At 40.8% G+C, this 26,351-nt stretch overlaps 2 protein-coding genes across 5 annotated transcripts in view; one reads left to right on the top strand and one right to left on the bottom strand.

Annotated features, from left to right (window-relative positions):
- The window catches only part of ADSS2 (adenylosuccinate synthase 2), a 57,916-nt gene extending 32,954 nt beyond the window's left edge, over positions 1-24,962 (top strand). For 2 of the 4 annotated variants that reach the window (XM_084828252.1, XM_084828251.1), the window contains 6 exons: positions 1,906-2,032; positions 2,803-2,957; positions 3,672-3,796; positions 9,033-9,130; positions 9,841-9,990; positions 11,213-11,877. In XM_084828252.1, coding sequence (XP_084684378.1) covers positions 1,906-2,032; positions 2,803-2,957; positions 3,672-3,796; positions 9,033-9,130; positions 9,841-9,990; positions 11,213-11,265 — 708 coding nt within the window. In that variant the 3' untranslated portion in view covers positions 11,266-11,877. Of the gene's footprint in view, positions 1-1,905; positions 2,033-2,802; positions 2,958-3,671; positions 3,797-6,830; positions 9,131-9,840; positions 9,991-11,212; positions 11,878-24,793 lie in introns of those variants that run through there. The other 2 variants (XR_014786809.1, XM_084828253.1) reach the window with 2 other exon arrangements.
- On the bottom strand, positions 16,717-25,365 carry SPMIP3 (sperm microtubule inner protein 3). Its single transcript, XM_084828254.1, has 4 exons — positions 25,296-25,365; positions 23,357-23,449; positions 18,276-18,455; positions 16,717-16,850 (listed from the first exon to the last, which is right to left on the bottom strand). Exons 1-4 carry the CDS (start codon positions 25,361-25,363, stop codon positions 16,742-16,744), a joined length of 450 nt encoding a protein of 149 aa, XP_084684380.1. The 5' UTR covers positions 25,364-25,365; the 3' UTR covers positions 16,717-16,741.
- Positions 25,366-26,351: the final 986 nt, after the last annotated feature.

Below are 26,351 nucleotides of genomic sequence, written 5' to 3'. Positions count from 1 at the left end.
GAGTTATTTGTTTGTATGCAGCTGGATTTTTCTATGTATGTTACTTCTAACAAGAGAGATTTTTTTAAGCTGCCTCTGACGCATAACACAGCAATCAAAACTAACTTTTGGCTTTGATTACTAAGTTACCTGCATGAGAGCTCCTGAGAAGTTAGAAAAAAAGTTGCCAGGTAGCTTTAGCACAATACTCAGTCTTCACTTCTGCAGTGAGCTATTTACTGATTAAAGGTAGCTTTAATGGCACATGCCGGGCACCATTTGCCTAACTACCTGCCTGGGTACAGCTTGTTGTCTTGTCCGAACACAGATAGCATGGCTTGTTTGAGGGGGAAACAACCCTCAGATAACCCAACAACAGCCCATGGCACCCAGCATGCACCACAGCTTACCACAGTGATTGTGCAAACTGGATATATGTGTGGTGAATAATATATTTCTGTTAAAGAACCCTGCAGTGTCTTATCTTTTAAAAGTGCATATTCCACACTGGTGTAGCATAGTAGCTTGAAAGACTGGTGCTATGAATCAGAAAACCCCTGGTTGATACCATCTCTACCATGAATAATTATAAAATTATGCATGGTACATAGAAAGTGGGTGGACAGACATTTCTCTCCCTGTCCTATAATAGAAGTTGGGGTCACTCAAAGAAACTGATTGTCAAATTCAGGACAGACAATAGTGTCATGATACCGACTCTGAACAACAGATCCTGACTCTGACACAGAGCAGAAGGAACCAGCTTGATCTGGAAAACAAGTAGTTCAAGCCACAGAGATGCTGAACCCAGGCCCCACCACTGAGCCAGACCCTGTCAGCCAGGGCCCCCTGAACTGAGACCCCAAGATTCCCCTGAGAAACTGGTCCCCTTTAAAACAGGAGTGCCATGCTCTCCTGTGCCTGATCACCGGTGCAGACATGCACAAGGCAGACGCTAACTGAGAGATGACAGAGTCTAGGTTCCAGGTCAGAGGACTAGTTCTGTAAGGCTTTCTCCTCTTTAGGGAAGAGGGCAGAGCCTTAGAGCAGGAATATTGAACATATTTCAGCCTGAGGGCCAAATTGCATTAAAGAAAATATCTCAGGGGCCACATTCCAGGGGTGGGTGGGCTCAAAGGCAAAAGGGGTAGGGTCAAACCCAGCACATTTTATCTTAAAGCTCTTACTGCCAGTGACTAAGCCTCAGGAGAGGCACAGAAGCCAGGAAACCACCAATCTGTAGTTTGGGGAAAGTGTGTGGGGCCAGGGGAGGGGGCATGGCCATCTAGGGAAACGCAGAGGGCTGGATTTAGTTCTGCACCCTGCCTTAGGGGGATAGTCTGGCCCATGAAGGATGGATAAAAGACAGGTATTATCTGCTACCTGTCAAAGCTAGCCTCAGCCTCTTGTCATGCCTTGTGGACACCCACTCATGGTCAAGTGAGGAGGTTACTCACACAACACACAATTAAATTGCAGAATTCGCTGCCACAAGATCCACTGCTAAAAATGCCTAAATGGAACCTCCAGATTCAGAGATGGTGTACCCCTGAATACTACTTGCTAGGGGATAAAGAACAGGGGATGGCTATTGCCTTCAAGCTCTGCTTGCAATCTTTCTGGGAGTACTTGGCTCGCAAATGTTGGAAATAGGGTACTGGATTAGATGGATCTTTGGTCTGATTCAGCAGGGCTGTTCTTCATTTTTAATGTAAGAGAGAACTCTCAGTGTTGCCTAAAGTAAGTTACTGCTCCATGATGTGTACATTGGGGGGGCAGTAACGATAAATTGCAAATGGAAGTGAGTTTGGCTTTATTACGAGGCTAGAACAATTCATCTTTCTAACTATGGTTTACTTTAAAAATATTGCAAATCATAATTTACTAATTTAATCCTAATCTCTAGAATATATTTGTTTGTTTTAGGGTTACATTGAAAGGATCAAACCAATGGTGAGGGATGGTGTATATTTTATGTATGAAGCTTTGCATGGCCCACCAAAGAAAATTTTAGTAGAGGGTGCAAATGCAGCACTGCTGGACATTGATTTTGGTAGGTATAAAGACTACTGGTTTGGGGAAAGAGTTCATTTTGTGCTTGCCATAATTGCAACGTATGAAGTATTTGCTATGCGGATTCCTTGTAGGGCAGGAGTGGTGAACCCTTGGAAATGTGTATTTAAAGGTTTATGTATGGTTAAAGTGAGTGGTTGCAAGTTATGTTTGTATTGCGTAAACTTCGTAAATGCATCGAATCCATAGGTAACATCCAATTAATGCCTCCCCCTGACAGAATGGCTTCCATCAATGGAATGGGGTGGGGGGAGATCGCCCCCCAGCATGCTCTCAAAATCTGTTCCAGAGGATTCTGGGATCCTCTGGAGCAGATGCAGGGAGCAGGGGCAGCATAGGACGCTGCAAGGGGAAGGGGAGGAGGTCATAAACCACAAAAAATTCCCCTCAGTAAACAGCAATGTCACTGAATTACAAATGTTTAGCTATAAAGTGTGACCTTTGCTGGGAGTTGGAAACTTTCCTGGAGTGAGCCATTATTTTTTAAACTGAAGAGCAGCATATTCATATTAACTAAATAAATATCCACCATGACCATAATATGTGAATAAGGATCTGCTGTGATTTACAACTTAGTGGAATTGTATACTGTTGTACAAAATGAATAGTACCCCGGGGATCCAAACTGCCTTTGCTGCTCAGTTACCTTACAATATAATAATGCAGTACTGAGCATCCGCACACATTTTATAAAACTATGTTACTGTTAGTTCATTCATTTCTTCTCTCCCTTACCCCTCCCACAAACAGGGACTTACCCTTTTGTGACCTCATCAAACTGCACTGTGGGAGGAGTTTGCACTGGGCTGGGAATGCCACCTCAGAATGTTGGTGAAGTATATGGAGTTGTGAAAGCATACACAACTAGAGTTGGAATTGGTGCCTTTCCTACAGAACAAGACAATGTAAGTATCTTATTAAAGTAAATGTGTTATTAGGACAAAGTAAATAAATGTGTAATTCTCAGAAATATTTAAGCTATGCATGGCTGTACTGTTTCAGGTAAGTTTATAGATATTGCATTCTTATATGTCTAAAATATAACTTCCTCATTCCACAGAACTGCTACTTGAGGGTTTATTTGTGCTTTTTAAAGGTTTTTAATTACTGCTTATTCCTCGGTCCTGCAGAGCCTATATTTCTGTCGGAGAGCAAGCTGAATTCTGTTCTTGCTTATGAATCAGCAACCGAATTGTTAACTAAGTTCCAGTTGCAGAATCTTTATTACTAGTGGTGATGCACCTGATCCCGCTTGCCTTTTTGATTCCAAGCTGAATTAAGAGGACTAGCAATTTAAGACGGCCAAGGATTTCAGAGCTTCACAAACAATAACTGAGCCACAGCACTCCTATGAGGTAGCAGGTAGGCATTATACAGTGGAATCAGCATGGAGTGTAGAGAAACTGGCCTGCTCAACCAGTATTTTCACACTGATTCCTGGCCTTACAAAGGTAGCTCCTGTATTTATATCCTTCAACCTTGTTAATAGTTTGGTGCACCTTGTGGAGCTGGGAATGTAAAATATATTCTGTTTCTTTCTATTGCCAGAAATGCTGTTTATAAGTGGAAATAAGTAATACTGCTTCAAAATGCAAGCATGATTATCTTCTGTTGCTTAGGAAATTGGAGAGTTGCTACAGACACGAGGAAAAGAGGTTGGTGTGACAACGGGTCGAAAGAGAAGATGTGGCTGGCTGGACCTTATGTTGCTTAGATATGCTCATATGATCAATGGATTTACTGCGTAAGTAGTTTCCAGTGGTGGCAAAATGAGCTTCATATGCACAGATATAGTACTTTGTGGAATTATTATGAAGTCACAGGAATGAAACTACCACCCCTTCCAGTAGCAAAGAACCATATTTTCCAGGTTCTACTATAAAAAACATAGCCATTTTTAAAGTTACAGAACTGATGTAAGACTTATAAGCTGGCTGCACCAATTGTAATGATATCCCTTTCTTGTGGAAAGTTGTTGTTGTTCAGTCATTAAGTCGTGTCCGACTCTTCGTGATCCCATGGACCATAGCACACCAGGCCTTCCTGTCCTCCGCTGTCTCCTAGAGTGTGCTCAAGTTCATATTCATTGCATCGGTGATGCTACCTAGCCATCTCATCCTCTGCCATGCCCTTCTCCTTTTGCCTTCAATCTTTCCCAGCATCAGGGTCTTTTCCAGGGAGTTTTCTCTTCGCATTAGGTGGCCAAAATAGTTGAGCTTCAGTTTCAGTATCTGTCCTTCCAATGAGCAGTCAGGGTTGATTTCCTTTAGGATTGACTGATTTGACCTCCTTGCAGTCCAGGGGACTCGTAAGAGTCTTCTCCAACACCACAGTCCGAAAGCATCAATTCTTTGGCGCTCAGCCTTCCCTATAGTCCAGCTCTCACAGCCATACATTACTACTGGGAAAACCATAGCTTTTATTAGATGGACCTTTGTCAGCAAGGTGATGTCTCTGCTTCTTACTATGCTGTCTAGGTTTGCCATAGCTTCCCTCCCAAGGAGCAAGCATCTTTTAATTTCATGGCTACAGTCACCGTCTGTGGTGATCTTGGAGCCCAAGAAAGTAAAATCTGTCACTGCTTCCATTTCTTCCCCTTCTATATGCCAGGAAGTGATGGGGCTAGATGCCATGATCTTAGTTTTTTTAATGTTGACTTTCAAACCAGCTTTTGCACTCTCCACTTTCACCCTCAACAAGAGGCTCTTGAGATCCTCTTCGCTTTCTGCCATGAGGGTGGTATGGTCTGCATATCGGAGGTTGTTGATAATTCTCCCAGCAATCTTAATTCCGAGCTGTGATTCATCCAACCCGGCGTTTCTCATCATGTACTCTGCATATAAGTTCAATAAGCAGGGCGACAATATGCAGCCTTGTCGTACTCCTTTCCCAATTTTGAACCATTCGGTTGTTCCATGTCTGGTTCTTACTGTTGCCTCTTGACCCTCGTGCAGGTTTCTCAGGAGACAGGTAAGGTGGTCTGGTACTCATCTCTTTCAGAATTTGCCAGAGTTTGTTGTGATCCACACACTCAAAGGCTTTAGCATAGTCAATGAAGCAGAAATAGATGTTTTTCTAGAATTCTCTTGCTTTCTCCATGATCCAGCGAATGTTGGCGATTTGATCTCTAGTTCCTCTGCCTCTTCAAAACCCAGCTTGTACTTCCGGTAGTTCTCAGTTCACATACTGCTGAAGCCTAGCTTGTAGGATTTTGAGCATTATCTTGCTGGCATGTGAAATGAGCGCAATTGTATGGTAGTTTGAACACTCTTTGGCGTTGCCCTTCTTTGAAATTGGAATGTAAACTGACCTTTTCCAGTCTTGTGGCCACTGTGGAGTGTTCCAAATTTGTTGGCATATTGAGTGCAGCACTTTAACAGCATCATCTTTTAGGATTTTAAATAGCTCAGCTGGAATACTGTCATCTCCGCTAGCTTTGTGGTTAGTAATGCTTCCTAAGGCCCACTTGACTTCACTCTCGAGGATGTCCAGCTCAAGTTCAGTGACCGCACTATCATGGCTATCAAGGACATTCAGATCTTTCCTGTATAGTTCTTCTGTGTATTCTTTCCACCTCTTCTTAATCTCAGCTGCTTCTGTTAGGTCCCTGCCTCCTTTGTCCTTTATCATGCCTGTCTTTGCACAAAACATTCCCTTGATATCTCCGACTTTCTTGAAGAGATCTCTAGTCTTTCCCATTCTATTGTTTTCCTCAATTTCTTTGCATTCATTTAAGAAGGCCTTCTTGTCTCTCCATGCGATTCTCTGGAACTCTGCATTCAGTTGGATATAGCTTCCCCTTTCTCCCTTGCTTTTCGCTTCCCTTCTTTCCTCAGCTACTTGTAAAGCATCCTCAGACAGCCACTTTGCTTTCTTGCATTTCTTTTTCTTTGGGATGAATTTAGTTGCTGCCTCCTGGACCTGTGTCCATAGTTCCTCAGGCACTCTGTCTATCAGGTCTAATCCCTGAAATCTATTCCTCACCTCCACTGTATATTCATAAGGGATATGATTTAGGTAATACCTGAACGGTTTAGTGGTTTTCCCTACGTTCTTCAATTTAAGCCAGAATTTTGCAATAAGAAGCTCATGATCTGAGCCACAGTCAGCTCCAGGTCTTGTTTTTACTGACTGTATAGCGCTTCTCCATCTTTGCCTGCAAAGGACATAATCAATCTGATTTCGATATTGACCATCTGGTGATGTCCATGTGTAGAGTCGCCTCTTGCACTGTTGGAAAAGTGTGTTTACTATGACCAGTGTGTTCTCTTGGCAAAACTCTAATAGCCTTTGTCCTGCTTCGTTTTGTACACCAAGGCCATGCTTGCCTGTTATCCTGGTTATTTCTTGACCTCCTACTTTAGCATTCCAATCCCCTATGATGAAGAGGACATCTTTTTTTTGGTGTTAGTTCTAGAAGGTGTTGTAGGTCTTCATAGAACCGATCAATCTCAGCTTCTTTGGCCTCAGTGGTTGGGGCATAGACTTAAATTACTGTGATGTTGAATGGTTTGCCTTGGATTTGTACTGAGATCATTCTATCATTTTTGAGATTGTACCCTAGTACTGCTTTTCCCACCCTTTTGTTGACTATGAGTGCTACTCCATTTCTTCTAAGCGATTCTTGCCCACAGTAGTAGATATAATGGTCACCTGAATTAAATTCACCCATGCTTGTCCATTTTAGTTCGCTGCTTCCCAAGATGTTGATGTTCAATCTTGCCATCTCATGTTTGACCACCTCCAGCTTACCTTGATTCATTGATCTTACATTCCAGGTTCCTGAACAATATTGTTCTTTACAGCATCGGATTTTCTTTTCACCACCAGACACATCCACAGCTGAGGGTCCTTTCGGCTTTGGCCCAGCTGCTTCACTCTTTCTGGCGCTACTTGGAAATTCCCTCTGCTCTTCCCCAGTAGTATATTGGACACCTTCTGACCTGAGGGGCTCATCTTCCGGCGTCATATCTTTTAGCCTTGTGATACATTCCATGGGGTTTTCTTGGCAAGAATACTGGAGTGGGTTGCCATTTCCTTCTCCAGTGGACCACATTTTGTCAGAACTCTCTGCCATGACCTGTCCGTCTTGGGTGGCCCTGCATGGCATAGCTTATGGCTTCACTGAGTTACGCAAGCCCCTTCACCACAACAAGGCAGTGATCCATGAAGGGGCTTGAGGAAAGTATATTATGCTAAATGTTTACGTGTCTGTGTTTGAATTGTACTGTGGAATTTACGTGGGAAAATCTTACAGTAATAGTACCTTCTAAGGGTGCTTAATAGCACCAAATGTTTTCATCTGTTTCTTTTAAAGCAATATCAAAGTCTTGTTTGGTATCCCAACTACTGTTTCCTAAGCTTACCCTATTTGGAAAAAACTGTGAGAAACAGAGTAATGTTGGCAGAGTTGTGGATGGGCTGATTGTAGGTCCTGCATCTGCTGTGGTTTTTAGATTTGGCTTGGGGGGTTTTCAATTCTCTTTTAGCTTAGAGAAGACAGGGTCCCTGAGGCATTGAAAGAGGCTGTTGTGACTAACTTAATTATTTACTAGTTCCAAATCCCTGGGTTGATGCTGGAGAGATGCCTAGCTTCAGGTTTTCCTCGAGGAGACTGAGTAAAAATGATGATCTGGCATCCAGCTTGGTTTTTGAATTGAGATTCCTTTGGTTGCCCTAGTGGATGACCTACCATGGAAGATGGATAGGGGCACAACCCTGTTGATTCTTCTGGCTCTCTCAACAGCTTTTGATATAATTGACTATGTACCTTGCTGGGGCTGGGGAGCACTAAGCTTTGGTAATTCTAATCTTTCCTGGAAGGTGGGTCTCAGAAGGTCTTGCTGGGAACTGGTGCTCCACTCTGTGACTTTTGGTATGTGTGGTGCCATCTTCTCTCCCGTAAAGTTTAATATCTACATGAAAACCTTGGGCGAGGTCAAGCAGATAGGCTAAAGTGTCAGTAATATACTGATGATACTGAGCTCCCTGTCTCTGCCTTTCTATCTGATCCTTGTGGGGAGAACTGTATCAGTTCTGAACCAGTATCTGAAATCAGTGAAGGACTGGATGTGGCTGAACACACTGAAGCTTAATGCAGATAGAAGTACTCTTGATCTATGTATAGTTATTTTGCTTTAAAAAATATGTCCAGAAACTAAGATCTGGTTCAAAATGCAGCAGCTAGGCTGTTAACCGGTATATATTGCACATATCATGTAACTCCAATATTCTTTCAGCTCCATTGATTGCTTATCTGTTCCTAGACTCTATTTAAAGTGCTGGTGTTGACCCTTTCAAAGCCGTAAACTGTCTGGGAGCAGAATATGTGAAGGATCACCTCTTCCCATATCAGTCTACCAGTGTGCATAGATCAACATTGGAGGCCCTGCTCTGTGAGCTCCCTGCCCCCCTTCCGCTGCCATCTAGTGGGTGGGGAGGGCTAGATGTAAACCAGTATCTGAAATCAGTGATAGACTGGATGTAACTTATTACAACTGATTTTAATAAATTCAGTAAATTTTAAAACTTTTAACAAAGTTAGGTAGGGTTCCTATAAATGTGACCAATTTCCCTGAGCTGTTCTTCTCTTTGGCTTTTATCTTGGAACACCAAGGTTTACCTATTCTTACAAAAGTTTAAAATCAATGTTATTAAAATAGAAAAAAGCGAAGTAGCAGAAGCTATTAAAAGTCTATTTCTAATGCCAGCTGTAAAAGTAAGCTGCTGCCCTAAACACACTCTTGGCTTCATGGAATATATGACTGCAGTCAAATAGGTGGTGAATTGACCATATTGCCGTGACTGAGCAATTGACTGACATGGCAGTTCTAGAGATAAAAGCTGTTATTTTTAATGATGCAGATTTATATCCATTCTATACTAAATTCATACCATTTTCAAAAGGTAAATTTAATGTGTAATCTAGTTGTTTGTTTGTCTACATATAACTAAAAAGTCAATATTTTATTTTAAAACAGATTGGCTCTTACTAAATTGGATATTTTGGATGTATTTCCCGAAATTAAAGTTGGTGTTGCTTACAAAATAAATGATAAAATCATACCTCATTTTCCAGGTGAGTGTGTGTGTGCATACTATAACATCACCACTAGTATAATTGTATGGTTGCTACTGGAAGTACCCCAACACTTTTGTACATTTCCACTGTAGTGACTAGTTCTTTATAGTTCCCCTACAAAATTTGTAGGGGAAACCTTAAAGAACCTGTGGCCCTCTAGATGATGTTAGACTGCAGCTCCCTTCATCTGTGTCCATTGTCCCATGTTAGTCAAAGAGTTCCCCATTCCTGCCCTATAGGGAATCTGAAGTTCACTACAGTAATTACTTATCTGATATCGTTAGCCAATCTTGGAACACACAGAGTGTAAATTGGTATAAGATTGCAACCTTAATTATTCATCTTGCAAACCACAGAATAATGGAATTAATCCAATTACTTTTTCCCTTCCTTTCCTTCTATCTCACCTGTGAATAGAATTTTAGGATGGCCTCCTATTTTTAATCACAGTAAGTCTGTTCCTGAACTGTTTAGGACAGCCAGACTTTAGTTCCTTCATCCTATTTTTATGACAGACTTCTCTGAGATGAAATTTATGGTAAGCTGTTTCTGAGCTGTTCATAGCTAATCCTTAAAGAATTCTCTTGCAAGGGCAACCTTTTTTTTGTTCCTTTGGTCACTGGAGGTGATAAAGTTTCTTAAGTTGAGTGAATCACTATTCTGATGTAGCTATGTTGTTGTTGTTATACTGCTGCTTTTCTTCTCAGCAAACCAGGAAGTCTTAAATAAAGTAGAGGTTCAGTATGAGACCCTCCCAGGATGGAAAAAAGATATATCAAATGCAAGGACGTTTGATGAATTGCCTGTAAATGCACAAAATTATGTGCGATTTATAGAAATGGAGCTAGGCATTCCAGGTAAGTAAAACAGATTTGTATGTCTCAAGAGACCCAAGTAAACTAGATTTGTTGGTTTCAGGGAACCCACTTGAAGCAGAAGTCTTCAAAGGAGAGATGCTTTATTACTGAGAGTATTACTGTTTGGTATATTTATAATTGCCCTTTTGCAGACTTGGTCTGTAAATGTAACTGTAATTGGTAAAGTGGCCGTGAGGCTCTGCATACTGCTTTACAACAGTTCATAATTTGTGTAGGTAGCTATTACTAGAAGCAGTTGCTCCCTGCAAGTCATACTCAGTGAAAAAGAAGCACCAAGGAATCTGAGTTTTTGGCTTCCCAAGTTAGTGTGGATAACTTAGGTTTGCTCATTTCCAGATCACTTCATGGACTTGGTTCTTAAAAAGGGAATTGTTATAACTTAAGACAATAATTTAAATTGATTAGGAAGATCCTTTTGAATCATCTTGAGGAACTAGAGAACAATATCCTGAAATTACTGTTCTTTAGTAGTAGTAGCTGGATGTATTCCCAGCTTTGCTTAAGCTTTAGCAAGTGTGAGTGCAAGTTTCATCCCTTGATAAATCTGATATTTTCGTACACCTCACTTAAGTTAGAAGTCATTGTTAATACTTTTTACATTTTCAGTTTTAAGAAGGGATTATTTTGATGATGAATAGTGAGACTTAATAGATCTTGCAGAAATCAAAAATAGTAGTTTCGCCAGTAAACCCGAAGTTTCTCTGGGTCAATTTCACAATCCTTGACAAAACTACTTGAAAAGTGCTGGCCTTCAGTGAATACAGAATCTACACAGTGGGCCTGTTTGCATGACACAGTAGCCTATAATGGCTTAATTTACCCACAGGGGCTGTAGCGTTGTAGCAGGTGCCCACAGGCACCATTTTTGCATGGCGTCCACAGAGGCCTGGCTTGCCGTGTCATGCAAGCCCAGGCAGCAGGGGTTATTTGAGGGTTAGGCGACCCTCAAATTACCCTAAACCAAGCCTTGAGTTATTTGGCACCTGGTATGATGCTACAGTCCCCACAGGTAAATTAAGCCACAGTGGGTTGTCGTGTCATGCAAATCAAGTCAGTATTAAGTACTAGGGCATCACACAATTGGCCCAACGTAGCTGCATAATTACTGAAAAGCTTCTAATTTGGGGAGGCTTTGAAAGTATCTTTGGAAAGACAACCATTCCGTCAAGGTATGATGCAAGAAATATTTTTGTTTTTGCAGTTAAATGGATTGGAGTAGGGAAATCCAGGGAGTCGATGATCCAGCTCTTCTAAAGATATGGAAGAAAAGAAAGCACACTCCAGAGACTGCTCATTCTTATATCTATTATCCTTAGCCCGATAAACAATGGTTTTTGGAAAGTTGGACATTGTATGTAAAAGAGCTAGAGATGGTCTGGAAAAACAATTGTTCCTGCTAGAAAGACCTTAACAACTTTCAGTATCACTTCTCTTACCACTTCACAAATTCCAGGGCATTTGTCACTATTGCCACCATTTGTCATGGTGCCACCAGTTTTTTTTCTTTCAGCTGTTTGTCCCAACACTTGAATTCAAAACCTACGATTGTATTACTTTAATGACCATTTGTCTTTATTGTCTCTCTGCTTTGGGTGGTGTTACTTCCTGAAATTTTAGATGCTTAAAATGATTAATGCAGATTTGCACAGAGAGTTTTACATCCTCATTTGTACTCCTAAAGCTGTTGTTCCCTCTATGGCTGCTGATATAGTGTGTGATTAAAGAGAGGGATGATTTTATAATGATGAAGAAAACAATTTTTGTTAGCTTTTATTAAAACTATGATGATGAGCTGATAGTTTGGAAGCGGTGCTTAATATGTATTCAATGCAACAACTTAATTTATAAATGAAAATACTGAAAGCATATTGTAGGTGCTTACTGATTGTTTTTTGGTTATGATACTTTTGCATTTCAGCATTTCCTCATTCAGGCCAATGATCCATCCGTTCATTAGCCTATTGCCAAATCCATCCAGTAGAGAAATGGGTTCTCAGAAATCAAAAATAAATTTATTATAGGAAGCCCAACACGTTTCAGCCTCCTCCTTATTTTTAGGCCTTCTTCAGGGGGTAGAGAAAAAAGTCTGCAGAAATTTTTCACAAGATTGTTTCCTATGTAGATTGAGAACCCGTTTCTCTTCTTTGTGATCTATTTTGGATGCTCACCTTGTTCTGTTTCCAAATCCATCCAGTACCAGATATTTAAAGGATGACTGGAAATAGGATTAATAGATGTTGCATAGCTTGCTCCTTGGGTAAGAACACGGATCATGGCAGTCCAATTAGGACCTCCATGGCCTACAGAGACAGAGAAGTTCTACAGCTCATGTTTGTGTTTTGCAAAATACATTTATTTTATTACATTGCATGCCTGTTAAGTTGCGGTATAAGTAACTTTAATCCGCACTACATTCTTTATTTTTCTTAATACCATTCATGACCTGCTCTTTCTTACTGGGCATTTTTCTGTAAGCTGAAGAATGCTGAGTTATGCTTCCTTCGTTTCTTATATAGAAACCCATCCATACCTTTATTTCTGTGATATTTTAAGAGGAGTGAGAGAACTGCACACAGTACTCAATATTTGGGCATCATCTATAATATTAATTGACATTTTGTTAAGAGTTAAGGCTGCAAGCTAGTGTTCTAATAGCAGAATGTATAAACTAGACTGCTCATGGCTTGAAAAGTCCCCTAGACATTACTCATTACCCAGGTGTCTAAAAATTGGGTGCTAGCAGCTACGAATTCAACAGTTTTCCAGTCCAGCTGATGTCTGTAATGTATGAGATCATGCTCCTGAAAATACATTTTAATAACTTTAGTTGTGGTTCTGAGTTCTGGAAAAAAAAAAATTGGCAGATTGAACTCTTAGCAAAAGAGAATTTGGTAAACCTTTGGTGGAAAGGGGTGGGGTAGGGCGAGAGAAGGGCTTAAAATATTTATTTTCTATGAAAATACCACCCTCACTTTCTGGGAAAGTTTTTAGAAAGTTCTAGAATGGTGTCAGTACTGCATGAAAGGACATGTGTTTGGCTAGTCGTTCTATGCTCCATTCTTATCTCACACTGCAAACCTATTTCTGTTCTTTTTTTCCATGTGAAATTTTATTTTAAAATAAGGTTAAAATACAGAAAACAAAGACTAGAGTACACATCAGTACAATAAGATCACTAATTAAGGGGATAAAGAAAAAAGGGGAAGTGCTTACTGTCCTTAGTATATCATGGGTCAACCTGTGGGACAATTAGAATAAAGCAACCTAAGGTGAAGCTCACCAACTGTTGAGTGAGTTTTGGTGTGTACGTTATGTAGCCAAATCATAAAAAATACATGCATCTGCATTTAATTGGAATGTGATCAGAAGCTTGAAGGGGTTTTACACAAGAGAAACAGAAACAATGGCCCCTTAAACTCTTTTTTTAAATTGAGATTCCTTGCTTGCTTCGTACACTTGTACATAATCATGGTCTCCCAAATGTTATTAATCCACTGCTGCTTAGAATGTAGTTTAGGAGACTTCCAGTTATGTGCTATACATGACCTCACTACTGTATACAGTAGCTTAAGAAGGTCTTTATGTGGGAATCCATGATTAGCTAATCCAGTGTTAGCTAGCATTTTCTATTAGGAGATTAAGGCTTGGATTCAGAACTGTGTGAGCAGCAGTTGACTCGCACCATGTGGCTTTCATGCCCCTCCCCATTGCCTCTCTCTGTACCCTCTGAAAGCTTAACCTAAGTGTCCCCAACCCTTACAAACATGTGGTCCTTAGCTTTCCCAAGTGCCTCTAAATACAAAAACAGCCCTGTATATGAACCAAAACTATTCTTAGAAAACCCCAATGTCCTAAGTTTCATTTATTCTTGGACATAGTAAGGATGTTCTCTCCCTTAAATATTTCTGGCTCAAGCAATGCCCACTCAGATGCTCTTGCACCTGAATAATATGGCATTGGTTTTTTCCTCCTTTTTGAGTTTTTGATCACAGTTTGCTGAGCTCATAGTTTTCCAGCAAGTTTTCCACTGTTGTGCCAAGATTTTCATTTTTTGACCGCTGAAAACAAAAAGAACCTAACACTGAAACTGAGAATAGCATTTATTGTGTTTCGATTCTGAACAAGGCTTTGATTAGGGTGCTTTCAAAATTCTCCCTATCCAAATTTCTCCATGGGACTTTAGATTCTGACCTTCCTAGTATTTTATCACTGATGTGTTTTGTACCTACCTGTCTTCTGGATTTAATTTCCAGAACTTATAGAATGCACAGAACAAATTTTCTCTTGCGACAGTTCTCTACTTTCTTCCCTCTCTATTTATTTTAATATGGTATCCATGCTTAGGAGTGTTTTGTTTTGATACAGAGTGAGTCATATGTCTGTATACCAGTTGCTGGGAAACAGTTAGAGAGGGCTATTGGCCACGTGTCCTGCTTGTGGGCTTTCCATAGATTTATGTACTGCTGAACATATTTAAAAATATCTAAGCAGTTCACAAAATAACAGTATAATAAAAATTTTACACCACATAAAAATTTCTAAAACATTTATATAAAATATTAATAAAATATTAAAACCAATTAAAGCAACACCGTAATTACCAGCAAACAGACTGGGCAGCACATTCACTCAGGTAAAGCCTGACTAAAGAAATGGGTCTTTAATTGGTGCCTGAAACATGATAGAGTCGGCGCCTCAATACTAAGGGGGAGATTATTCCATAAATGGGGCCACCATGGAGAAGGCCTGCTGCCTGGTTGCTGCGAGATGGCAATCTGCAGGTTGTGGTACAACCAGCAAGACCTCTTCCAATGATCTTAATACTTGCACAGGTCTGTATGGGGAAGGCGATCTGCCAGCTGTTCGGGGTTTTATATGCCAAGATCTTGTACTTGGCTCAGTAGTTAAAAGGTAGCCAGTGCAGCCATTTTAGCACCGGTATAGTATGTGCACTGCCAGGCACTCCACTCAGCATCCTGCTTGCCACATTGTGCACCAGCTTCAGCTCCTGGAGCAAGGACGAGGATAGCCCTGCATAACGTGCCTTACAGTAATCTAAGCATGAGGTTACCAGTACAAGATGAAGCTGGACAGCCATCTGTCAGAGATGCTTTGACTTGGATTCCTGCAGTGAGCAGGGGGTTGAACTCGATGGTCTTATAGGCCCCTTCCAACCCTACTATTCTATGATTCTACATGGACTATAGCGGCCAGGCCTTTCCTGTCCCAGGAAAGGGCATAGCTGATATACCAACCTGAGTTGGTAATAGGCACTCCTCCCCACAGAAGCCACTTGGGCTGCTATGGTGGGAACCACCCACCATAGAGTCTCCGTCTTGTCAGGATTCAGTCTCAGTTTGTTGGCCTTCATCCAACTCATCACTGCATCCAGGCACCGGTTCAGAACATGAATGGCCTCTTCTGATTCGGATGTTACAGAGAAATAGAGCTGGGTGTCAACATACTGATGACTTGTTGCCCCAAACTCCTAATGACCGCTCCCAGTGGCTTTCTTTGTCGGGTATGTTTTTTCTAGCCTCCTGTGGTGCACTCCTTTGTATTAATAAAGTGGTGGTGGTTTGTTTTGTTTGCAATATACATGCATTTGCACATATGGGAAAAACCCTACACAGTTTAGTCAGCATGCTACATACAAGTATGGGCCCTGTATGTGCTCTCATAGAGTCACTCTGAAAGCTGTTAAAAATGCTTTCTGTTTCTGAGAAGACCTAGTTGTTTTTAAGCCTCTTGCAGTATCTGAGAGTTGTCCTTTTTGGCTTTGAATGACATCACAGATAGTATAAATCAGCTTTCTTTTTCCTTAGGACTTATTTCTGTTATAAATGTCACCTCTTTTGGCGCGTGTGGATTGACTATACTGCAAAATAGGACAGGGTCCGTATGACCCCCAGGTCTTTTGGCTCTAACCACTCAAATTTAGGTAAAAAGGAAGTGGTTTGCAGAGAGAGTCCTAAGGAATTGTGCTTGCATTCAAGTATCTGGTTTCTTCAAGGTGGAAATGCCCTTGCTCTAATAGGGTGGGTGGGGAGATCCCTTTCCTTTAACCTTGTGAGTCATAAAATGACACTTGTATTCTTTTATTGTCTGGTATTGAGCAGTATCCTGGGGATACTGAAAGATGCACATGGCCATTAAACCTTCCTGAAAATGTTCATGGGAGGCAGGTGTGGAACTAAGCATGACCTGCTCTACCATATCACATAAAAAGGAAAGTATAATGATCATATCCATCTCATTTTGCCAATAGGCAACACTGTGGTGGGAGGCATTTTGGTTGGGATTTGTTAATTTAACTGTAGAGTTAAGTTGTTAAATTAAGCAGCTTAACGGTAGAGTTAAGCTGCTTTTTTTTTTTTACTCATGTGTCTGTCTAGGACAGAGAGCCTAGAGGTGTTTGTTTCTGGGAGGTTTCCTACAACTGGCTAATCTCTGTGCTGTGGTGTTGCAGCTCTAAAAGGCTGCATCACAGCTTCATATGTTATGACTATTTCACTATAACTCCATTTCCCATTTTGATACCTATTACTTTAAAGCTTTTCCATATCTATAATTAAAATGTCAAAGTGTTCAAAGTTATGCAGATCATATTTTAAAATGCCACAGTATCTGTTTAATATTAGCAGTAGCCTTTAGAACTTTTGTCAGAAGCAATCTTGAAAGGGTCTTGCATACTGCTTTAAAAAAAAAAAAACTCATATGAAAGAACTTCTCAAACTCCCATAAATGAAGGTTTCACTTTGTCCCTCCTCTTGGCAGAAGTACTTTTCCAAACTGCCAGTGAATCAGCAATGGTTCTTCGGTGATATCTATCCTCAGGACTGTCTATAATTTTAAAAAGAAGCTGTTATTGGCCCTTTCCTGCCTGAATTCAGGAAAAATGAATGAATTCAAAAGTTGGTGATGCTGAGCATAACCTTCTAACATCTTCCTTCCCCCCACCCACCCACACACAACATAAACAAGCATCCATCAGATCCTTCAGATAAATATCCGCCAGTAATGTATTTTATCATGCTACCTTCTGAAGACTCAATAATTACCATTTTTAAATTATTTGCTGCTGTGGCTATTAAATTTCTATTTTCCTACTTCATTCCATCTTTTGGCTCATTCTAACTGTATTTTAATCTGACACCCCCAACCCCCTCCATTGGTTATTCTGAGCTGATAAATCCTCTCTGAATCGCAACCAAATTGTGGAAGAAGATCTGCACAGATACTGTTGATCTTTTCCTGGAGCCATTGAAAACAGCTATATCAAGCTCTTTCTCAGAAAAAAAAAAATTAGTGGACGAGTCCAACACTTTAGCTACCCCCACATGATTACGGGGAACACATAATGGGCAGCGGTCATGTAGACTTCTAAAAAGAGCTGTTATTCTGATGTTATCTGACTTTCTGCCATTGAATGACCGATGCATGTGCACACAACACATACCCATGGTATCATAATATAAATGCCTTTGCCTGCTGCTCCTCAGCCCTCTGAAAGGAGTTTTACCATGCAGCTTAGGGGACTGCTGTTTTTTGAGAAATGCAAACTCCCTTTTACATACAGAACTTTGGATCGAGAACTATATATTTTCGTAGCAGGACAAAAAAACATTGCAAGCTTATCTTCTGGGAAGGGTAAGGGGGAAGCCAAAATATATCAGAGCAAGGATTATCTGATGGTACCTTGCTAATCCATGGGCTAATGGCTTTACTTGATTTGTGAAGCAAAGTTGAAGGCTTTCATTCTAATTTTAATTGCTTGTAAATAGAAGTGTAAAACTAGTTTTTGGAAGAAATAAAGCCCTTTAAAAGCCATGTTAATTTTTTTAGTTTAGCTGCATGCAATGGTGCTGTTAGACTACCTTCTTGGTCCATACTGGTATTTATTCTGGTTGGCTCTTCGTGAAAAATGGTGTTACTGGCTCACTTCCAAGTTATGATGAAGGCATGTAATGTGCATCAATATCTTCTATAAAATATGTCCATAAATTAAATGGGAAATGTAAAGTGGTTTTTAAAAAATCCAACCCACTGGCTGTCTTCTCCATTCTTCCTTGAAAATGAAGTACTACAGTGTTTTGCCTTGACTATATTCTACATAAGGTTGAAAGGTTCTGTTGGCCTTTTTTTACTGCAACATATATATAAAAGCGAATATGGCAATCAGTGCATAAAGTTATTTTTCAGAACACTAGGAGAAGTTTTCGTAACAAAACATAGATGCATATATTAGATGGCTGCGGATTTACCCACCTGACTTGTAACATGGTAATGTGAATGCTTCTCTGTATGTGGTTTGTGTGTACCAGTCACACACACTCTTCTTTGTTCTTTGGTAATGGATATACTGCTTCAGAACTAAATAGTCAAACTCGTGGTGAAGTACGGTTTCATGTTTTACTGGAACTGGTTGCAGTTTTGTAAAAGGTCTAGTTGCAAAGCATAAATAGTTTAGTAATCTTATGTTGACATCCAGCTTGGTAAAACATGAGCTACCCATGAGAACAGACAAGTATCAAAATGCTTATTCTAATATCCTGTTGAAATGAACTATTCAGTTATAATCCAACTATAATCTAACAGGCATTAGCAGCATGACAGCTTAGAATGAAACTCTCATAATAAACTATTGTTATTCAGTTGGCCCTATCAGATTCTTGAAATAGTGCAAATGAGGCTGTGCACTTTGCAGTTAATCAGTGTAAACTGCATTGATTTATTCTACTGTGGAAGCTTACTGTAACATACAATAAATAGCTTTCAATACTGGCCAGGATTTTTGTTGTTGTTACTTTATATTAAGGATCCTCCTCAGAAACTTTTACTTAAACATCTAGTATTACATGCAAGTACACAGTGGCCTGCATTTCTACTCAAATTCTGACCAGTAATAAATGGGGGGGGGGGGCTACAAGAGAGAGATGGAAATGTGTGTTCACACCAAAGCATCATAGATTCATAGAACAGTACATCATAGAATCATAGAACAGTAGGGTTGGAAGGGGCCTACAAGACCATCAAGTCCAACCCCCCGCTCAGTGCAGGAATCTAAGTCAGCATCCCTGACAGATGGCTGCGCAGCTTCATCTTGAGTGCCTCCAGTATGGGAGAGCCCTCTACCTCCCTAGGGAATTGGTTCCATTGTTGTATTGCTCTAACAGTCAGGAAGTTTTTCCTGATGTTCAGCTGGAATCTGGCTTCCTGCCACCTGAGCCCATTATTCGATGTCCTGCACTCTGGGATGATGGAGAAGAGATCCTGGCCTTCCTCTCTGTGGCAACCTTTCAAGTACTTGAAGAGCGCTATAATATCTCCCCTCAGTCTTCTCAGGGCTGAACATGCCCAGTTCTTTCAGTCTCTCCTCACGGGGCTTTGTTTCCAGTTCCCTGATCATCTTTGTTGACCTCCTCTGAACCCCCCCGCGCAGTTTGTCTGCATCCTTCTTAATCTGTGGTGCCCAGAACTGGACACAGTTCTCCAGATGAGGCCTAACCAGTGCTGAATAGAGGGGAATTAGTACTTTCTGGGATTTGGAAGCTATGCTTCTATTGATGCAGCCCAAAATAACATTTGCCTTCTTTGCAGCCACATCACATTGTTGGCTCATATTCAGCTTGCAATCTACAACAATTCCAAGATCCTTCTTGCTTGTAGTGTTGTTGAGCCACGTATCCCCCATCTTGTAACTGTGCATTTGGTTTCTTTTTCCTAGGTGCAGAACTTGGCATTTATCCCTATTAAATGTCATTCTGTTGTTTTCTGCCCAGCGCTCCAGCCTATCAAGACCACTTTGAATTCTGTTTCTGTCTTCCAAGGTATTAGCTATCCCTCCCAATTTTGTGTCATCTGCAAATTTGATCAGCATTCCCTGCACCTCCTCCTCCAAGTCATTAATAAAAATATTGAAGAGCACTGGGCCCAGGAATGAGCCCTGCGGTACCCCGCTCGTTACCTCTCCCCAGTTTGAGAAGATCCCATTGATAAGCACTCTTTGGGTCCGATTCTGTAGCCAACTGTGGATCCACCTGATAGTTGTTTCATCTCGCCCACTTTGAGGTAGGTTGCTCATCAGGATATCATGGGGCACTTTGTTGAAAGCTTTGCTGAAGTTGAGGTATATTATGTCCACAGCATTCCCACGGTCCACAAGGGAGCTTGATCAAAAAATGAGATCAGATTCATCTGGCAGGATTTGTTGTTGACAAATCCACGTTGGCTTTGAGTAATCACTGCATTGTTTTCAAGGTGCTTCCAGATGGATTGCTTTATCATCTGCTCCAGAATTTTCCCAGGGATTGATGTCAGACTGACTGGTCTGTAGTTCCCAGGTTCCTCTTTTCTGCCCTTTTTGAAGATAGCGACAACATTAGCCCTCCTCCAGTCATCTGGCACTTCACCCGTCCTCCATGATTCTCAAAGATAATAGACAGTAATTCTGAGAGTTCTTCTGCCAGTTCCTTTATTACTCTAGGATGCCGTTCATCTGGTCCTGGAGATTTGAACTCATTCAAAGTAATTAGGTGTTTCTTGACCATATGCCTATCAGTGTCAAGCTGCAATCCTGCCCCTTCAGCCTGTACTTCAGCTGGTAATAGACCACCATGTCCTTTTATTCTTTGCTCCATTTATTTTAACCCAGATGCTCTCGATGGGGCTACCAATCTCATCCTCCTGTATTTCTGTGCAGCGATATGTATTTTTAACATATAGTGTAACTCCACCTCCCTTTCTGTTCCTCCTGTTCTTTTTGAACAAGTTATATCCTTCAATTGCTGTATTCCAGTCATGGGAGTCATCCCACCAAGTCTCAGTTACACCTATCAAGTCATAATTTCCCTCCTGTATTAAGAGTTCAAGTTCGTTTGTTTCCCATACTCTGGGCATTAGTATATAGATATCGAAGACCATGTGCTTCATGGTCTGGCTTTCTTCCTACATGTTTCTGAAGACTATTATTGGGTGCTATTAGAGTTGTTCTCTCCGTTGTGGTGCATGAGCCTTCATCCATTGTTACCCCCAACTTTATGTCTCCCTCCCCCGTAAGATTCAGTTTAAAGCCCTCCCGATGAAGTTCTTCATGCTGTGGCCAAACACATTCATCCCAGCCTTTGTGAGGTGCATCCCATCCCTTGCCAAGAGTCCATCTTCCAGGAAATATAGCCCGTGGTCCCAGAATCCAAATCTCTCGCGCCGGCACCACCTTCATAGCCAGTCATTCACCCAGAGTATTTTTCTTTCCCTTTCTATCCCTCTTCTAACTACTGGAAGGATGGATGAGAAAACTATCTGGGTCCCAAAGTTCTTGAGTTTCCTTCCCAAGGCTTCAAAGTCTGACGTGATTTCTTCATAGCTCTGCTTGGTGGTATCATTTGTTCCCACATGGATGAGAAGAAAGGGATACCTGTCAGTGGGCTTTATGAGTGTAGGCAACCCTTCAGTCACATCTCTAATCCATCCTCCTGGGAGACAGCATACCTGGCAAGTCCACGGGTCTTCACGACATACTTGGGTTTTGATCCCACGCAGCAAGGAGTCTCCCACTACTACTACTCTTCTTGTTGTAGGCCTGGATTTCATCACCTCTGCTTGACTGACCTTCAGCCTCTTGCTCACTCTCATGCAGGTTCGCCTGTGATTCTTCCCCTGCAGGCTGTCCCCCAGTCTCATCCTCAAGTACTGGAACAGTTCTATAGTTCCAGTGCTTCCACTGGTGTAGAGTGGCTTCTAATTCTTCTGCTCCTAACTGTCACCCTTTCCAAAGGAGTATTCTCTACTTCATTTTTCCTCACCTCAGCATTTTCCAGGTTAAACATCAATCCTGTTTCACCATTAGTACACATTTCCTTTCTTTGAGGTCTTCATTTTTCTTAAGATTCGGTAACATAAATTAGTTGGATTTCTAAGGTTTTGTCAACTTAACTAGCTCCACCTTTAAAAAACAAACAAACCCAGACTTCCCAACTCCCATTGCTAGCCATCTGTTGGATTGCATGTATGTAAGTTTAAGTTCTGGATCAGTGTATGTCTCTCAACAGCAGAAGTTTCAAATCACTGTTCCCCTTCATCCTGTCTCCTAAGTGATGCTAACTCAGTTTCAAATGTCCTGTGGCTGTGAGTGCTTTTCCTGTCAGAGGGGTGTGTGCACACACGTGTGTGCAGTGACCCTATATCTTCCTAGTTGAATGAATGGCTTGGCACTTAACATAAGAAGAGCCATGCTGGATCAGACCAAGGGTCCATCTAGTCCAGCATTCTGTTCACACAATGGCCAATCAGCTGCCCACAGGAAACCCTAAAGCAGGACATGAGTGCAACAGCACCCTCCCAACCATGTTCCCCAGCAACTGGTGTACATAGGCATACTGCCTCTGATACTGGAGGTAGCATATAGCCATCAGGACTAGTAGCCATCGATAGCCTTATCTTCCATTAATTTGTCCAATCCCCTTTTAAAGCCATCCAAATTGGTGGCCATCACTACATTTTGTGGCGTGCTTAATTCAAATATGTCCTGTCTTTGCATGAGCAAAAGAGGTGTTAGTCACATTGATCTCTCTAGCTAGCTGTTCATTTGTTAAAGAACCACTTCTGCCTGATTGGATAGCTTTCAAGGCTATGGAAGGAGCCTTAAAAATTCCTTCAAGTCAGATCTAGTTTGAACCATGGGTGAGCTTTCTGATTCTTTATTTGTCAGAGGACAATTATTTTCCCACTACCTACTTACAAGAAGTCTGTAAGAACTTTATTCTGTCTAAACATGCATAGGACTGTGCCCCAAGAAACCATGTAGATTTTGTGAGAGCCCTGCTATCCATTCATCTATGGCTATGAATGTAGAAAGGTATTTGCCAAACAAAGGACTTGTGTGTTACTACATTGTAAGCTTTTTGCCATCTTAGTTCTTCCTTTTAAATTGGAATACTAGGCAAACTCTGATTTCCTCTATTTTTTTTCCCCATTCCTTAGAGTTACAATTCCGCACCTTGAGTTTTTCATATCACTGCTTCTAGTGTGCACATACTAGATATCCCCAGATAATATTGGGGGCTCTTTTCATAACAGGATAAGGATTCTGGGTAGCAGATATCTAGCAGGATAGTACTGCTATCAATTTTTTAAAAATAACTTTTGGCTGTTTGGGAGTCAGATAAACGGGTGGGGTGCAGGGCAGACATGAAAAAACCCTGTGCCTCCTGTCACAATGATTTCCTAAGTTGAGGCTGAAAAGGGCCATATGCAGACCGTTCTAGGTATGAGCTTATTGTTGACAATTTGTCTAAATCCATTTGAACACCTAAAGAGTGATGAGCAGTACAAAATATTTTCTTACTTTGTCTGCCCTTCAGGCGGATATTCAAAATGAAGCCGTGCCAGTTGCCCTGGATAGTAACCAAGAACATCCTTTCCCTGATGATGAATAATTCTAGTAAAAAATAAATAAAAACGTTATCAGGATTCTATATTTTGAATACTTAAAAAAAGTATATGAAATTGTATATTAAATAAAAAGTGGAAATTCCAGCTATTTTTCCCAAATGTAGTTTTAAAATACCTATACAAATAAAAGTCAAAGGCTGTATTAACTCCTGCAGGACTAACACAGGTAGAGTGGAAATATCTGAAGGGCTATTGCAGAACCATAGGCTATTGTGCTACTGTACGGGTGAGGTACGTGGCTGCCGTTCCACAGTCACAGTTTGTACCATTTGTATTAAACGTCAGATTTACTCATTTATATCACAAAGCAAGTTTTCCCATGCCATGATTGAGGGAATTCTTATCCAATGTGATCCTGCAGAAGTTGGCAACCTTGTTTTAGTTGGGTTTGTAAATTTTTTAAATTGTTGTAATCTGCCCTGGGTGCTGTGTATTCAGTGGAAGGGCACTATATAAATAGTCTGAAATAAATAAATATGATCTACCAGACTGGGCAGTATGATTGGACAGTATGATAGGTATATTCCAATACAATTCCAGTATGATAGGTGTATTCCAATACAATACAGCCACACTTAATTATGGTGTCTGAGTACATCTACTCTTTCTACTTCTCTACCACACATGTACAAACACTGCTTTCCACAATTGCAATGACAGCATAAATCCCAACAATTATGATGCATTTTGTTTCATCTTCATTAGCAACAACTAAGCCTGCAACTAAGTCTAAGTATGTATAACTGGTATAATAGCACGTTCTTCCTCTGTTTACCGCTGCCTCCGCTTCTCCCCTTCGTCCTCTGTTTCCTCTGTGGTGACTTCTAGATTTTAAATTCCTCAGGCTAGGGACCTATCCTCTTGTAGTATGTAAAGAGTCATGCACATTCATGGCACTATATAAATAACATTATTAGCAACCAAATAATACACATGTTTATACAGAAGTAAGTTTGTTCCATTTTATCCAAGTAAGTATACTTAGGTTTGCAGCCTGAAACTCTTATAAATTTCCACTGATCATTATCTAGTTAGATATTTCACACAACTTATATTTGTTGTCTTCTGACATGGGGTTGGATCCAATTTCTTTTCTGTTGGCGTAAGCATTCCTAGAATGGAGTTCTGCTCAGAACACTCCCACCAGCAAATTATGGGGAGGGGGACATCTTCACCAATTCTTCGCTCCCTCTCCAGTCCCCAGAGCTGTCTTCCCCCACTGTTCCAGAGGGTTCCCCCAACCTTCCACAGCAGATTTTGGGGGTAGCACAGGAGACTGACTATAGAACAGGGGGAGAATCAACAAAGACCACTGTTCCATCCATTCTAGCTCCAGGATTCCTCTGCTGGATCAGAAGCCTCTCACGGACAGAAGGAGCCATTTGTTCACAGGAGGCAGATTTTGGATCCAGCCCACCGTTCATTAGAATCCTGTGGTATGTTACAAGTTCTTAGAACTGTATAAGACAATTGCAACTTCCTCGAAGTTCCTTATAGCTGCAAGTATTCCGTAAAATGTTAAAGTTCATTTACATTCAGTTTGAGGTCTGGTTTTGGTTGCTATTAATGTCTTCTCATCACAAGGCCATGTGTTCACAGTTTTTAAAGTTCACAAAGTAATGTTCTGAAATATTGGGTTTTATTCTAATTTGATCTACATGTGATGCATGGAAATGGCAGTCCCTTGAGGTCTCATAATCAGAATTTGTCATACTGTCTGGGTTGAACTTCCTGTTTGGCATGATGTCTTACAAAATCCTCTATCAAGCTGGCAATCATTCTGAAGTCCTGAACCAATTCTTGAGAGGTTTTGCTTGTTTCTGATACCTTACCCTGGAGGGATTTCTGGTGTCGGATCCACAAACTGCCGTAATCTTATTGCTGTAACATGTCCTGCCATTAGAATCCCTGGAAAAGATCATAGAATGTTATGCCCCCTGTTACTAATTCAGTATTTACTCAAAATATAAGATCGTACTTACAACGAGTATATATACACTTGAAATCAATTTCAAGGAATATTTGGAACGGGCAAAATATGCAAAATTAAAATAAAGGAACTAATTTTTAGTTGTTTTTGCATCTCCCATCCCTCTCTTCTTCTGAAATTCCTCTTCTAAAACTGAACTTATACCAAAAGCTCTTTTGGTGTGCTTTAATTTTTTATTTATTTTATTTATTTCATTTCTATACCGCCCAATAGCCGAAGCTCTGTTTTATTATTTGATAAATACAGAGATATGTTTAAGTACAAACACATGAGATCAGTATCATATATTGCCAGTAAACGTTCATCAATTTCTTAAAGATAGAATAACTTTAGTGGACATTGATCTCAAGCTGTACTTAGTATCCCTCAAACTAGGAAGCAGAGACCACTTCTTGCAAAGGTTTCAAATTGATATCTGTTGTCTCAGTTGTACATACTTGGTTGGTTTAAGTTTTACATTTCTGCCAATTTCCAAAACCTGACTAAGCACCTTCTTTACTGTAGGACTAGCTGGATCACATCACATCTCTGCTATTTTTTTCTAGGCAACTGTATTTTTGTACAATAGCCTACCAGTCTTGTGAAGATGGTGGAGAGGATTCAAAGAGGCACAGAATGACTGGGTTTGCACAACACGCTAACGCATACCTTGAGAACCCATGGTTTGTTGTTGGGTTATTCAGAGCAGTTAAAAAGCCAAACTGCATGGGTAACAAGCTACCCTGCAGAAAATGTCCAGGGTTCAGACAACATGTTAGCCCATGGTTCAACAACAATCCACACTCAACAAGTGAGTGTGGGTTAGTGTGTTATGTGAACAGCCCAACATATTCATGAGCCCAAAGAGGTTTTAGTGTTCTTTCTTTGTGTCAAACAGCAGCCCCTTATGGCAAATGTC

The sequence above is a fragment of the Heloderma suspectum genome, chromosome 1 (assembly GCF_057233095.1).
Source record: "Heloderma suspectum isolate Gila_16-S chromosome 1, 16-S_ref, whole genome shotgun sequence".
Lineage (NCBI taxonomy): Eukaryota > Metazoa > Chordata > Lepidosauria > Squamata > Helodermatidae > Heloderma > Heloderma suspectum.
This window is presented reverse-complemented; position numbering and strand designations above follow the sequence as displayed.